Source organism: Bubalus bubalis, chromosome 4, assembly GCF_019923935.1.
Source record: "Bubalus bubalis isolate 160015118507 breed Murrah chromosome 4, NDDB_SH_1, whole genome shotgun sequence".
Lineage (NCBI taxonomy): Eukaryota > Metazoa > Chordata > Mammalia > Artiodactyla > Bovidae > Bubalus > Bubalus bubalis.
This window is the reverse complement of record NC_059160.1, coordinates 89,734,292-89,749,742: the sequence shown is the minus strand read 5'-3', so window position 1 is coordinate 89,749,742 and position 15,451 is coordinate 89,734,292. Positions and strand designations below refer to the sequence as shown.

At 48.4% G+C, this 15,451-nt stretch overlaps 1 protein-coding gene across 1 annotated transcript; it reads right to left on the bottom strand.

The window, feature by feature from the left end:
• Positions 1 to 7,855: 7,855 nt before the first annotated feature.
• Positions 7,856 to 15,451, bottom strand: LOC102405836 (tubulin alpha-1C chain). The gene is made up of 4 exons (XM_025284082.3): positions 15,299 to 15,451; positions 11,290 to 11,512; positions 10,999 to 11,147; positions 7,856 to 8,930 (listed from the first exon to the last, which is right to left on the bottom strand). The coding sequence occupies exons 1-4, from the start codon at positions 15,299 to 15,301 to the stop codon at positions 7,956 to 7,958; spliced, it is 1,350 nt and encodes a 449-aa protein (XP_025139867.1). The 5' UTR covers positions 15,302 to 15,451; the 3' UTR covers positions 7,856 to 7,955.

Below are 15,451 nucleotides of genomic sequence, written 5' to 3'. Positions count from 1 at the left end.
ACTCATCTGATGGCTGAGTCTGGCTGGACCCGAGCTTTCAGAGCCTGTGGGTCTCCCAGCTGTTGAGGGCTGACAGTCCGCCGCTGTTAGACGCTGTCTCAGTCTCCAGCGAATTCTTTCCGCTGCACACTACTGAGCTGACGCCAGAGCAGAGGGAAGGGAGGTGATGGAGGAAATGAGATAGGGAAGGGGGAGGGGAGGGAGAAATGGAAGTGGGAGAGGAAAGATGAGGGTGGGGTACAGAGGGGAGCAGGAGGGGAGAGCAGAAGAAACCAAGTGGGCCAGAGAAAGCCTGAGAGGACCCAAGGGCCCCCCAACACAAGGAAACAACCAGTCAAGTGACCCCTATTCACACCCTGGAGCCCCTAGAGTCTGGCCTGGTTCTTGTGCTAAGAGTCCCCTGCTACCACCCCCTTGTCTCAAAGGGCAGTTCAAAGCACCTCAGGCCCTGGAAGATTTAGGACTGGGCTTCCTGGAGGGAGATGCTCCTTCCAGAGGGGCCTCCTTGCTCTTCTGTATCAGAAGATACCCAGATCTCCGCAGACCAGGCTATGTCTCCATTCCCTGCTGCATGTAAAAGAGAAGGAGGTTTTCTCAGGCCTGCAGATATTCTCTGCGTGCTTTCAACTTGCAGTTTAAGTTCACCCAGAACTCCTAGGAAGACTGAAAAGCAGCAGCAGATCGGTTTGGTTGATCAGGCAGTACAGGCAAAAAAAAAGCCAAAGTAAGGAAGGGAAGCATGGAATCTTTAATCTCCCAGGCCAGTGCTTGCACTGCAAAGGGGAGTGTACCGTTTTATTTTATTAATACTTATTTATTGTGCTAAGAGTACACCCCTGGTGGGCTGCAGTCCGTGGGGTTGCTAGGAGTCGGACACGACTGAGTGACTTCACTTTATTTTTTCACTTTCATGCATTGGAGCAGGAAATGGCAACCCACTCCAGTGTTCTTGCCTGGAGAATCCCAGGGACGGGGGAGCCTGGTGGGCTGCCGTCTATGGGGTCATACAGAGTCGGACACGATTGAAGTGACTTAGCAGCAGCAGCAGCAGCAGCAGCATCCTATCAAGGACCCAGGGTCTTTACATCTTTCTGTTCCGTTAGGCTTGGAATGTTTGCTTTTGTCCTTGTGTTGAAAGAGGACACAGACAGAACAGGCTCCCTCTTGAAAGCGGGACTCCATCTTGGGCCAGACTGTGGACTTTGAGCTCTATGCCCAGTATCTATGGAAACGACATACCAACTGGAAAATCAGGCCCCCTGGATGGAAGAGCCCCAGGGCTCGTACCTAGACTCTCTGTTGCCTAAAAGGATACCCTAAATATCTGTGTAACTGAATAGAATCACAAATTCTATTATGCTTATCGGGGTATGACCACAGGCCTATTGATAATTGTCCACTATTAACTACCTAGGCTTAAAGCGTATGAATCACGGGTTAACTTTGATTGTATCTCTTTTCCTTTGTTCAGACTAGTTTCAGGGAACTTGGGGAGGTGGGTTTGGGCATGTACACTTAGGGTATATAAGGTTTTCAGAAAAACTGGTCAGGGTCCTTGGCTAAGAGGAGACTCCGCCTTGGGCCCGCCGGTGTAGTAAACTGCACTCCACTATCTGCATTGTCCTTCTGAGTGAGTTTGTTTCCCAGAACGTGTGGCTACAACAATGTCAGTTCCCTCGTGGTCACAAGATAACTGCAGCAGCTTCAAGCGTTATATGCTCACAAAATAATGTTAAAGTTTCGAAAAAAGGAAATTGTTTCCCAGTGTTCCTTTTTTTAAGAGCAAGGAAATTCTTCCAAGAACATCTTCCCACCAACCCCCTATCCAGCCAACTTTATCTCACCTCTTATCTGCATTATTGCATCATCTGCTGCTTCCTTAACCAGACCCTGGTGAGGGAATTCAATGACCTCGATCAGCTTAGACTAGGAGTCACCCTGGTGCTGGAGAGGCCCAGAGGTTATGTTGGCAGATAAAAACTACCAGCCAGGAGTGGCTTGGGGGTAGACACGCGATGGTGGCTGCCACATGTGCCTGCCTCTTCTGACATGTGGTCTGTTCTGCCTCAAATTAGGATTGTGCCTTTGTGATCTATCTCTAAAAACTGAGAGGAACAATAAAGCTAAGTATATTCCCTGTAGAACCTAGAATAATGACTTGAACCAGATAGGCTCTTTAAAAATAATGAATGGGAGTGGTGGTGGTGGTGGGAGGAATTGGGAAATTGAGATTGACATATATACACTATTGATGCTATGTATAAAATAGATGGCTTTCCAGCGGTGCTGTGGTAAAGAACTCGCCTGCCAATGCAGGAAACATAAGAGACATGGATTCGATCCCTGGGTTGGGAAGATCCCTTGGAGAAGGGCATGGTAACCCACTCCAGTGTTCTTGCCTGGACAATCCCATGGACAGAGGAGCCTGGTGAGTGGGCTACAGTCCATAGTGTTGCAAAGAGTTGGGCATGACTGAAGCGACTTAGTATGCATGCATAAAATAGACAACTAATGAGAACATATTGTGGAGCTCAGGGAACTCTACTTAATGCACTATGGTGACTTCAATGGGAAGGAGGTCCAAAAGGGAGGGGATATATGTATATGTATGGCTGATTCATTTTGCTGGACAGAGAAACTAACACAACACTGTAAAGTGACTATACTCCAGTGAAAATTAATCAAAAAGTGAATGAGAAGAGAATGGATGTGTGTATGTGTATGGCGGAGCTCCTTCCCTGTTCACCTGAAAATACCACAACATCATTAATGGGCTATACCCAAATACAAAATAAAAAATTTAAAGTTTGAAAAAAAATGAATTAAACTTAAAAACTGCAATAATTTTTATAATGGTACAATTGAACATGATTACCTTTGTCAAAGGCATTTCAGTATCAGCTTACTGTTGAGCTAGACATCTCCCTTGAGCCAAATGAGATATTTGATAAGAACAGAGTGGAGCTGACCCGGGTGGGAGGAGGGGAAAGGTGACAGCAAAGAGATTATGTATTTATACTCACCTTCCCTGGGGGCTCAGAGGTTAAAGCGTCTGCCTGCAGTGTGGGAGACCTGGGTTCGATCCCTGGGTCGGGAAGATCCCCTGGAGAAGGAAATGGCAACCCACTCCAGTATTCTTGCCTGGAGAATCCCATGGACAGAGGAGCCTGGCAGGCTGCAGTCCATGGGGTTGCAAAGAGTCAGATACAACTGAGTGATTTCACTTTCTTTCTTTCTTTCCCAATGAATTAAACTAATTTGTGAATGTAGATAAAATTTTCATGTAATTAGGAATGCTTTATATTCTGTTCTCCTTTTAATCAGAGAGAGTAAAAGAAGTCATCTGGTGGTGAGACAAGTGTTCAAAAGCATTTTCCGTATTATGACTACCGAAGACACAGCTCTAGTTCTGTAAGACTCCTCGCTGCTGAACAGTTCTCTCCTGCTGCAGTCAGAGGGAGCGTTAGAGGAGGAAATAACCATTTTCCAGAACCTGCTCAGGGCTGACAAACTCAGAGGAATGAATGGGGCAGTGACAGGCTAATGAGATGTCAGCCAAGGGGACTTTCTCCACGGGGCTGAAAATGGGAACGTTCCCCACACTGACGCACTGGGTGTATTTTCCCTTCACCTTCGTCTGCCCTGGGCCTCCCAGACAGGAACTCTGGCAGTGGGCTCCAGGAGCCACCTGCCTGGGTCATCCCTGCCAACCTCACAGTGTGGCCTTGGCTGGCAGGAGCTGGCCACCCTGGCCCGGTGCTCAGGGGGCAGTGCTCCGGGTGAGAGCTGTCCTGTCTGGGTGGTGGCTGGCGTCCCATCGGCACAAGTGCAGCCAGGCGACGGCAGCTGCCCTCCAAGGACAAACTCTGTGTCTGTATGATCTGAGAGCTGATTCACTGAGTTCAGAAGAAGACCGGAAAAAGGCCCCCTCACTCAGGAAGCTACAGCCTGGAGAGTGGGGGGCAGCTGACTTTGCTCCTCTGGGTCAATGTGCTCCTCTGGGTCACCCCGTCCCAGGAATGGGGCTCCTGACAACAGCAGGATGAGATCTCTGTTCTCCAACCGTGGCTCCACCCAGCGTGCCACACGAGGGCTGGCCTCCGTGTCCCTCCTCCCAGGGAACTGGGAAGACTGCCAGGCACAGTGACAACCTCCCTGGGGCTGCTGGGCAGAGTGGAGTACTGCTTTGGAGTCAGAGTTCAGGGATTCGATTTCAGTTTGGCTCCGTGCTCTGTAGCCTTAAGTTATATGCTTAATCTCTCCAAGGTTAGATTTCTTCAGCTGTGGAAATAAGTGTGAGCACGTCCTCTCCTCACAGGTGTTTTGAAGATCATGAAACACCCAAGAAGGGAAAGGCGTTCGTTCCCTCTACCCTGACAGAGCTTCCTCCTCCTCCCACAACCCCAGGCAGGGCCTCCACACACCTAGAGGCCTGAAGACACACTCTCTCTGAGCTTAACCCCACCTGGCCACCTCTGGCCTGAAAGGGGCCTGTTTGACAGATTTCCACTGGAGCAGAGACACCTGCCAGCTGCTTCCTGAACACGACCAGCAGACTGGCCAGCATCGCTGGTCCTCCCAGTTACTCTCTCTTCCTCACCCGAACTCGAATCGCAGCTCTGCCAGGGTGTCCACGGGATGGCCCCCAGGGTGGGCAGCCTCCATGGGTTGGGAACAGACTGTTCCATCGGTCAGGTCAGGTGAGAGCTCAGCAGGTTTGATCCCTGGGTCGGGAAGATGCCCTGGAGGAGGGCATGGCAACCCATTCTAGTATTCTTGCCTGGAAAGTCCCATGGACAGAGGAGCCTCGCGGGCTGCAGTCCACGGGGTCGCAGAGAGTTGGACCTGAAGCGACTGAGCGCACACGCAGAGTCTGGCGGTGATTTAGTCATTAAGTCCAGCTCTTGTGACCCATGGACTGTAGCCCACCAGGCTCTTCTGTCCATGGGATTTCCAGGCAAGTGTCAACTGAAAAAAGATGTACAACTTGAGAGTTGTGAGTGAAGTTTTATTTGGGGCAAAATGAGGACTGCAGCTCAGGAGGCAGCATCTCAGACAGCTCTGAGAGACTGCTCCAAACCGGAAGTGGGGGAAAGACAATATATAAGGTTTTGGTGAAGGGGGAATTCAATACCATGAAGCACTCCTTTGAAAAAGGCTTTTTGTTAGTCATGAGAGTCTGATATCACCAAGAAGGGATTTAATGCTTCTCTAGATATGAGGAGACGCAAGGACTGAGATCATAAAATCTGTTCCTAAAAACATTGAACTATCTAAAGACCTGTCCTACCAGATTCCCTGGAGCACAGAGTGCCTCCCTCAATGCTGAACTCCTTCAGGGGTTGTTGAAAGACGAAGCTATAGCAGCATGGGGTTCAATCTCTGTAGAGGCACGTGGCAAATGCCTTTGTTGTTCAGTTGTTGGCAATGCTCTTGTGCCAATTTGTAGTTGACACAAGAATACTGGAAGAGTTGCCATTTCCTTTTCCAGGGGATCTTCCTGACCCACGGATAGAACTACGGTCTCCTGCATTGCAGGCAGATTCTTTACCGACTGAGCTATCAGGGACAGCCAATTTGGGGGCTGCACTCTCTTAGGCTTTCTCCATTTATCCCCATCAAGCCCCGTGGCTTCAGCCCTGGGGGCAGTTCTGAGTGCAGACTTTCCATTTGTGCTCAAGGGCAGATGGGATGGTTGTCAGCCACAAAGCAGTGACAGACCTTGGGGTATATTTGTTCTTGCTGCAGGCTAACTTCTATTCACCCTCTCCCAGCACAGGGGTGGGGGGATCATCACTACAAGGACAGATCCCTCTGCAAGCTCCGGCACTTTGCCCTTTCCAATTCCCCAGGCTCTGTTATACTGGAATCTTTTTTCTCAGCTAAACTCTTCTTTCACCTTCTTTCACCTCCACACCATTGTGGCTGCTTAAAGGTTTCCAGCCCCTTCCACATCTTGGCAGATTATTCACCTGTAAGGCTTATGGAGGTAATTGGAGGGGCTTGCTCCTGGCCAGGGAGGTGCGGGGGGTGGGGATGTGCACTGGCCCCAGGGCTTCAGGCTCTGCAGGTGCTGCCAGGTGCTCCTGAAGGCTGAGGGAGGAGGAGGATAACAGGCAAGCCCTGAACCCCATTCTCAGAGTCTCCAGCTTGGCACACAGGCTCCGAGAATGGACCTTTCAGGTGTTGTGGGGTGCTGTGCTCAGCTGAAGCTGATGATCTGTCTCTTCCTTCTCACACCTGGATGTCCTGTTCCCTCCAGAGCTCGCACTGTAGCAATCAGCAGATACCCCAGGTTGGGAAGGTCTGAGTGCAGCTGGAGTGGCCAGCCTCTCCGAGGTTCATTGTTTCAGCCCAGGACGCCCATGCTCAGGCTGCAGAAGGGATCTAGCCCATCACTTTTGAGTAGCAGTGGCTGGCTGTACTCAAGGATGGGGCGGGTTGGGCATTGTCCTGAAAGTGTGAGACAACGGTTGCTCTCATGGACAACCCTTCCGAGCACAAAGCTGAGAGAGCTCAGGCTGGAAGCTGTGCCCCAAGACAGAACGTGCATTCGAGGGAGGGGGTTGCTGTGCCATGTGCTTTGTGGAATCTTAGTTCCCCAATCAGGGATTGGACCCGCACCCTCAGCACTGAAAGCGCCAATTCCACTGGGCCACCAGGGAACTCCCAGAATGTGCATGTTTCAAATGCTCTCCTTAAAGAGTAAAGGGGCAGAGGTTAGCAATGAGTAAGAGGTGAAAACACCAGTGGGAAAAGAAAGATGGTAGCTGAGCGCCATTGAATAAGCTCAGTCCTGGAGCAAAGGGGAACAGACCTGCACTCACCCTCACCTCCTGTCACTTGCTTGGCCTTCCCTCTCAGGCCAGGACCTAAGCATCAAAAATGGCTCCTCCCTTCCGCGTGACCTGGCCCTCTGATGATCGCTGTCCTCTTGCATTGCTCAGTTCAGCCTCAGAGGCCACAGCACTGGCCCCTGAGCACCAAGCTCTCGGGCCACCCGCGCATTCTTCCCCCACCCTCAGCTTCTCATAGTTGCCTCCTGCCCCGCTCAAGAACCACACAGCTTCCAGCAGCTGCTCAGAAAAGCATCCAAATTCGGGAGCTCTGGTCTTCAATCTTTCTTACGTACATACTCCTTCAATTTTCCTTATTATTCCCCTACTTCACATATTCCCCACGACATACACTGGGTCAGGGACCAATACCGTAACACCCGAGACTACTATACTTTCGTGTCTCAGCCTGCTCTACTTTCTCCAAGCAGTGACTTCTGAAAGCACCGTCCTAGTTTGCCATTGTAGATTTTGGCCAAGGATGAACAATCAGCACAGTTCCAAGCCCTTCCCATATGATTCCAACACTTTATGAACTAAAGACTGCAGTGGTTCTGGCAGTCAGCCTGGCGACTTGAGTTATGGCTCCACCATTTATTAGCTATGTTACCTAACCCCTCGCTCCTCCACATGTGGTCACAGCAGACCAAGAATACCCAGGAGCTTTGGGTGGGATGAGTTGAGAGAGTAGCACTGAAACATAGACATCACCATATGTAAAACAGCCAGTGGGAATGTGCCGTCTGATGCAGGCAGCTCAGACCCAGTGCTGTGTGACAACCTAGAGGGTAGCATGGGGTGGGAGGGTCAAGAGGGAGGGGACATATGTACACCTATGGCTGATTCATGCTGATGTATGGCAGAAACCAACACAATACTGCAAAGCAAATATCCTCCAATTACAAATAAAAACAAAAGAAAACCTGAGGTTTTAAAAAAAAGGCAAAAACCCCCCCCCAGAAGTTAAAAAAAAAGGCTGCATGTTTGCTGAAACTCAACTTCAGACCTAGATTCAGCTCTGATGTGCAAATATAACTTTTATTGACAATATAGGGCCACAGTGTGCAGCTCCACGGAACACAAATAATACAGTTCCAAGATGAAACTGCAGCAGACATGCTAATACTCGTCACCCTCATCATCTCCCTCTGCACTGTCGGCTCCAACCTCCTCATAATCCTTTTCAAGGGCAGCCATGTCCTCACGGGCCTCAGAAAACTCTCCTTCCTCCATGCCCTCACCCACGTACCAGTGAACAAAGGCACGCTTGGCATACATCAGGTCAAACTTGTGGTCCAGGCGCGCCCAGGCCTCAGCAATGGCTGTGGTGTTGCTCAGCATGCACACAGCTCGCTCTACTTTGGCCAGGTCTCCACCAGGTACCACAGTGGGAGGCTGGTAGTTAATGCCAACCTTGAAGCCAGTGGGGCACCAGTCCACAAACTGGATGCTGCGCTTGGTCTTGATGGTGGCAATGGCAGCATTGACATCTTTGGGAACCACGTCACCACGGTACAACAGGCAGCAGGCCATGTATTTCCCATGGCGAGGGTCACATTTCACCATCTGGTTGGCTGGCTCAAAGCAAGCATTGGTGATCTCTGCTACAGAAAGCTGTTCATGGTAGGCTTTCTCAGCAGAGATGACAGGGGCGTATGTGGCCAGAGGGAAGTGGATGCGGGGATAGGGCACCAGGTTGGTCTGGAACTCTGTCAGATCCACATTCAGGGCGCCATCAAACCTCAGGGAAGCAGTGATGGAGGACACTATCTGGCTCATGAGGCGGTTAAGATTCATGTAGGTTGGGCGCTCAATGTCGAGGTTTCTACGGCAGATGTCATAGATGGCCTCATTGTCTACCATGAAGGCACAATCAGAGTGCTCCAGGGTGGTGTGGGTCGTGAGGATGGAGTTGTAGGGCTCAACGACAGCTGTGGAAACCTGGGGGGCTGGGTAAATGGAGAACTCCAGCTTGGACTTCTTGCCATAATCGACTGAGAGACGTTCCATCAGCAGGGAGGTGAACCCAGAACCAGTTCCCCCACCAAAGCTGTGGAAAACCAAGAAGCCCTGAAGACCCGTGCACTGGTCAGCCTGCAAAAAGAAAAAAGTTTTAATTTTAGCCTTGGTGACAGCTGCAGTGATTTCTTTGAATCCATAATCACACTGATCAAGATCTTCAAAAAAAAACAAAAACAGAAAACTTCTGAACAATATTTGCTAAGAAAGCAGACCTAAAGAGCTTTTAAGTGCTAAGTGATTCAGAGAAACTTTCACAATCAACTCTTAGGGGCTGGAGGGAGGGGATCTGTGAAAAGGCTATTTTTAAAGAATTCTTTTCATTTCTGCAGGCAGAGGAATCACGAAGTCTGGAATGGATGCCGGGTACAAGTTTTGGTGACTGGGAGGCTCACCTCTGCTGCCCGTGCCATGACCACAGACCAAAGGCAACCTCTTATCAGTTGGAGAGCTACCAACAGCAGGCCTGAGGCCACACCGGCCCCATACAATGATGTCTTACAAAAATTCTGGCAGCTGCTTTCTGAGCTGGAATGCAACAGCAGAGTGAAGAGCCAGTGCCCTGGTGCTAGAATAAGGCTGTCTCTGGCTCTACCAGTTCCTTGCCATGTGCCTCTGACCAAATTCATTTCTCAGGCTCAGTGTTCTCATTTATTAAATGAGGAGAACAGTAATCTGCCTCAGGTTGCTGGGAATTGAATGAGTACTGGAACAGTGCCTGGCACAGTCAGCACAGGTTAGCAGCAAGTCTCTTCATTCCGGGAAAGGGGATTCACTCTCACAAATCCATGTCCTTGTGTCACGGGGGCTTTCCACCACTTAATTGAGCTCTTCTGGCTAACAAACTGCTCCTCTGTGAAAGGATGATCTTAACCTGACAGAGTATTCTCTGGACAGTCTTCACTTTAAGGTGCTCCAAGATTTGTGGACATTCTCTACTGAGCCCTTAGTCACTTCTCTCCACCCTCTGAATGAGATCAATGCAAGGGGCAGACTCTAGTTTACCCGTTTCCACCCATTGAGACTCTGTGGACACAGTAATAAATACCAGGGACAAATGCAATTGTTCTGGTGGTTAATGAACTTCACTCCAGAACCCTCAATGACTTTCACTAGTTTATTTGTCCCTAAGGCAGGTCCCGATTTCCAAGTCAGTGCTTGTAGCTGAAGCTTCACTTGCAAACAGAGGAACCATTAGCCCAATTTTGCTGCGAAGACTATGATAAACATCTCAAAAAGTATGAAGCCAAGAACAATGTAAGGCCATTATTTTGAAAATAGACCAGTTGTTGCTGGGCTTGGCGTTATAGGATTTTCCTGACAAGCTATTCCACCCAGGCCTTCATTCTTGATTTTACTTAATTACTTACAAGTTGCCCATATGCCTAAGGAACAGAGTCATCTGATTGCCAGACTCTTAATTAAAATGATCTGAACAGCACCCTTTTCAACCTTACCGATGTGAATACAGTTACCTTAGATTTTTCTGCCTCAAGGAAAGGCTAGTCTACACTGCCCTGAGCTCTAGTAGAAAAACAAGGGTACCGCTTTTTGTGGTTATATCTTAATACTTTCAAAGTTCCAGTGACTTATACTTGCTTCTGTAACAAGGGAGCTCCCTTGACTCCCCTTTCAGTGTTGCTGGACGTTTCCAATGGCAGCTAGTTCTAGTCGGTATTACATCAGCTTCTTTTGCTGTAACTTTCCAACATAGGGCAGCTGTCCAATTTTTATGAGTTTGACCAATTAGTTACATTCAGAGCCAGCCACCTACCACTGGACTAAGATGACCTAAACAGGGATGCCTCAGCTTGGAGGCAGGAAGCTGCCTGATTAAGATGAACAAGGATGTTTAATGGGCTTAAGTGTCAGTAAAACTGTTAAGGCTTCCTGGTACTCCCTTGACTTCAGGTAAACTGGCCTCACTGAGTGAGCAACTGCCCAAATCTGCCTTAGAAGACACAGGAGGCGGCCAAGCAGCACCGACTTCAGCCTCAAAAAGTTGTCCCATAGCACAGCACCGTTTGGTTTAGAAGTCAAGTTATAGTGGGCAGTATAAAGCTCATTCTAGTGCGCGAAGAATGATTCTCACAAAACTCTAAGAGAAAACGCTCATCCTTTTTTAAAAAAGTTCTGCGTTTACCAGTTTCCGAACTCGGTCCAAGACGAGGTCAATGATCTCCTTGCCAATGGTGTAGTGACCTCGGGCATAGTTATTGGCGGCATCTTCTTTGCCTGAGATAAGTTGCTCAGGGTGGAAGAGCTGGCGGTAGGTGCCAGTGCGCACCTCATCTGGAAAAGGAAAATGAAGCAGCCACCCATCATTAACAACCCACACAAGTCTGCTCCATCGCAGGGCATCAGTGGAATTCCCAGGACACACCTCCTGTCCCAGATCCCTGGGATCTCACTGGGGTTACCGAGGTCAACTCACCAATGACTGTGGGTTCCAGGTCTACAAACACTGCCCTGGGCACATGCTTGCCAGCCCCTGTCTCACTGAAGAAGGTGTTGAAGGAGTCATCTCCTCCCCCAATAGTCTTGTCACTTGGCATCTGGCCATCGGGCTGAATGCCGTGTTCCAGGCAGTAGAGCTCCCAGCAGGCATTGCCGATCTGGACACCAGCCTGACCAACGTGGATGGAGATGCACTCACGCTGTGGGAAGGAAGAAGGGAAGTGTCAGAATGAGACAGGTCGGATGGGACATTCAGGAATGAGTCACACGGAAATGACTATTAACCTTCCAGACAAATCAGCACCTTTCTGGAGGCCATGCCTGCCCAGGCACTATTTCACAAACAGGCCAATTCAGAGAAAAGGCTTTGGAAAACCACAGACATGTTAATGAACTACTAGACAAGGCCAGAGACCAGACTTTCGCTTTACAGCCACATTAGATATTCATGGTCAGGTTTCTACCTTCAGAATGACACAAGCTACTCGAGCCATAGATTTTCCCCAACTCCTGGGAAATATGCCTGCTGACGCCTTAGAGGCATGCAAAATTCCTCCTTCCAGCTCTGATTCATTCCCTGTGTGACCGTGTGACTACAGCTCATTCCCATCCCTCTTTATTCTGTTCTTTAAACAGCTTCTGCCTCTCCCTTAAAACCAGCTTAAACCAGCAAACTACAGCTGAATGACTCATGGAGAAAACAGCAGATAAGCAGCAGTTACCTGGACTTTAAAAACTGTGGTCACAGGCATCCTTTTATTCCTGTGGAAGTATTTAATCTTAGGGAAAAACATTTTCCTTCACTGCCCACACACCTTGAGGGCAGAGTGGGGGAGGGTCGGCAGATGGAGATAGGGTAACAAAAGCTTGAACTGTCACCAAGACTTCACTAATAGTTTAAGAAATCAGCTGTTTTCTAGTAAAATGTACATCTGTCTCTGGCACTGTGGAAGAAGAGTCTATAATTTCATAAATTTAATGATGTTAGGCAAGCATTTGTTTTCCTTTACTTGCTGAACAGGGTCATTTGTAAGTTACCAAACTCATTCTTGCTTGGCAAAATAAGGCAGTGAACATAGAATCTAAACCCACAGACATAAAAGGAAAACAGGATTTTTATTGTATTTCCATCATAAATCAAATTAGCTGCTTGAGAGTCTTTCAAGTATCCACATCAAATATCTCCTATTACATTTTCTCCAAATAAGAGTTTCAGGGTTCTGAAAGCTGCTAATAGGAATTTAAAGCCTTTGACTGTGTGGATCACAACAAACTGTGGGAAATTCTTAAGGAGATTGGAATACCAGACCACCTTACCTGTCTCTTGAGAAACCTGTATGCAGGTCAAGAAGCAACAGTTAGAAACAGACATGAAACAATGGACTGGTTCAAAACTGAGACAGGAGTACGTCAAGGCTATATATTACCTCCCTGCTTATTTAACTTCTATGCAGAGTACATCATGTGAAATGCTAGGCTGGATGAATCACAAGCTGGAATCAAGCATCCCAGAACTATCAGTAACCTCAGATGATACCACTCTAAAGGCAGAAAGTGAATGAGAACAAAAGAAAAGAACCTCTGGAAGAGGGTGAAAAAGGAGTGAAAAAGCTGGCATCTGGTCCCATCAGTTCCTGGCAGATAAATGGGGAAAATGTGGAAACAGCGACAGATATTATTTTCTTGGGCTCCAAAAATCACTGCAGATGGTGACTGCAGCCATGAAATTAAAAGATGCTCGCTTCTTAGGAGGAAAGCTATGACAAACCTTGATAGCATATTAAAAAGCAGACATCATTTTGCCAACAAAGATCCATATAGTCAAAGCTGTATTTTTCCAATAGTCATGTATGGATGTGAGAGTTGGAGTGTAAAGAAGGCTGAGCACCGAAGATCGATGCTTCTGAACTGTAGTGCTGGAGAAGACTCTTGAGAGTCCCTTGGACTGCAAGGAGATCAAACCAGTCAATCCTAAAGGAAATCAACCCTGACTATTCATTGGAAGGACTAATGCTGAAGCTCCAATACTTTGACTACTTGAGGCAAAGAGCTGACTCATTTGAAAAGACCCTGATGCTGGGAAGGATTGAAGGCAAGAGAAGGGGGAGGCAGAGGGTGAGATGTTTAGATAGCATCACCAACTCAATGGACATGAGTTTGAACAAACTCCAGGGGACAGTGAAGGACCAGAAAGCCTGGCATTCTGCAGTCCGTAGGGTCGCAAAGAGTCAGACATGACTTAGCAACTGAACAACAATAGGAATCTAAAGAAAATTCAACATCACCTAAGATGTCAAAGGGCCTAGTCTCATAACCCCAAGACAAAACCTCCAATTACTCATAACCTTGGACTTATGGTTCCCTCCTTCTCACCATATTCCCCATAAAGCAATTATTTTCTGCTGACCTCATCAGCATGCTCACTATTACATGCATCTACTTGCCCAGCTCTAAGGCTGTGGGAGAAAGGGGAGTTATTTCTGGTGCACCTATGACTTTTTACCACTGCATTGTGTTTACCTTAAACTGGGCTTTGGACATTTCACAGCCCTAGAAACCAAGAAAGAACCAGTCATTTGCACATGACATTTGCCCATGACAAACCAGGAAAACCAGTCATTTGCCCATGACAGTCCCAGGTCCCAAGGAGATACAGTATCTGAGAAGACCCTGCCATCGTAATGAAGCACTTCCAATGAAGCCTTTTGAGTTCAAAAACTTTTCATATTGTGCAACAGTATGGCTTAGGCTGTGGCCACTGCTTGCCCTCCACTCTCCCCTGGCCACTTGGAAGATGAAGTGAGATACCGGTGATGGTGTCACAGTCTAGCCTTAACGGGATAATCAGCACCTGTCCCTTGTGAAATAAGAGTCTAACCAGTGTATGTCTTAATAGGTTTGTTGCTACTGCTGATTTCCTGCCCTTTAAACACTCCCACTATTTTCTCAATTACACATTTACCAGTGTCCTTTGGTCTGGCTTAGTAAAAAGCACTCAAGCAATTGTTACAGTCAGACATCCTTTGATAACTGAAGTAGTCCGTAAAAAAGGTAACTATTTATTCACTATATTCCTTTTTAAAAAAAGGTATTCTGATACATGTGATACTCATGGCCTGCTTTAGGTAGACCTCCAGCGGATGTTTCCTAAGATACTTGTTTCCAAAACCTCTGACAGCTAAACAGAAAATACTCAAGTTGTGTGTAATTTCATGTTTCTTTAAAAGTAAGACTACTTTGTCAGAACTAGTTTACTCTGTGACTTTATAAGTAAATATCTCTTTTATGGACTTTTAAAAACCTGTAAGAAGAAAGTTTCAGCTATTAAACACCCCACTACATTAACACTAGAAACACTAGAAATGCAGGGTTAAATACGGGACAGTAATTTCCTTCAAAGGAGGAGCCTGCCTTCATCCTTCAAGTGGACTGGTGCAATTTCAAGAGCTCCCCTCGCCACCCAAACCCCGCCATCCCGGCCACAGGTGGCGATGCTGCAATTGGAAACGTCCCAGTCTAGCCACAGGTGGACTCAGCACCAAATCACAGGGCACAGGAGAGGGGTCGCTAGGAAACGTCTGCACCTACTATGCTGGAGCACACGGGATGCTCCAGGGGTCCTTTGAGGAAGGCTGTGGGAAGGTGAGATCACTTCAGGAAATGGGAGGGATTTGTAGCTTTCACAAGTCCTTGGGAGCCAGTGCGAAGGTTCTCCGACCTTCCTGGGGCAGTAGCGGCCCCGAAGGGATCAATGAATGGCCCCTCTCTAGGATCAAGTGGCTTTTCCACTTCCACTCAAGGCAGTACCCAGGCCGCGTCTTCGAGCCCGACGAGGAGTCAGCCAGGTGAACTCGACTCTCCGAACACGGCCACCAGAAACCAGTTTGCCCGGAGGCGTGGACGTGGCTGCACTCGCACTGGGGTCCCAACGCCCCTTCGGACTCCGCACTCTGCCCCCACACCACCGCCCGGGGACCCCCACTCACCATGACGGAGACTTGTACGGTTCTGCGGGGCTGGAACAGGGGAGGGGACGGCCGCGAAGATCTCCCACTGACAGACTACTAAGGAGTCCGGGGGAGAAGTAGTGAGAGGCCTGGGGCCGGGAGGGATCCTATAAACCTCTACCCGGGCCACGT

Excerpts from the sequence above, each read along its gene's own strand:
- LOC102405836 (XM_025284082.3), bottom strand. Across the intron at positions 11,148-11,289 it reads CCTGGAACCCACAGTCATTG|ATGAGGTGCGCACTGGCACC; the intron begins GTGAGTTGACCT and ends TTCCTTTTCCAG. Across the intron at positions 8,931-10,998 it reads TGGACCGAGTTCGGAAACTG|GCTGACCAGTGCACGGGTCT; the intron begins GTAAACGCAGAA and ends TTCTTTTTGCAG.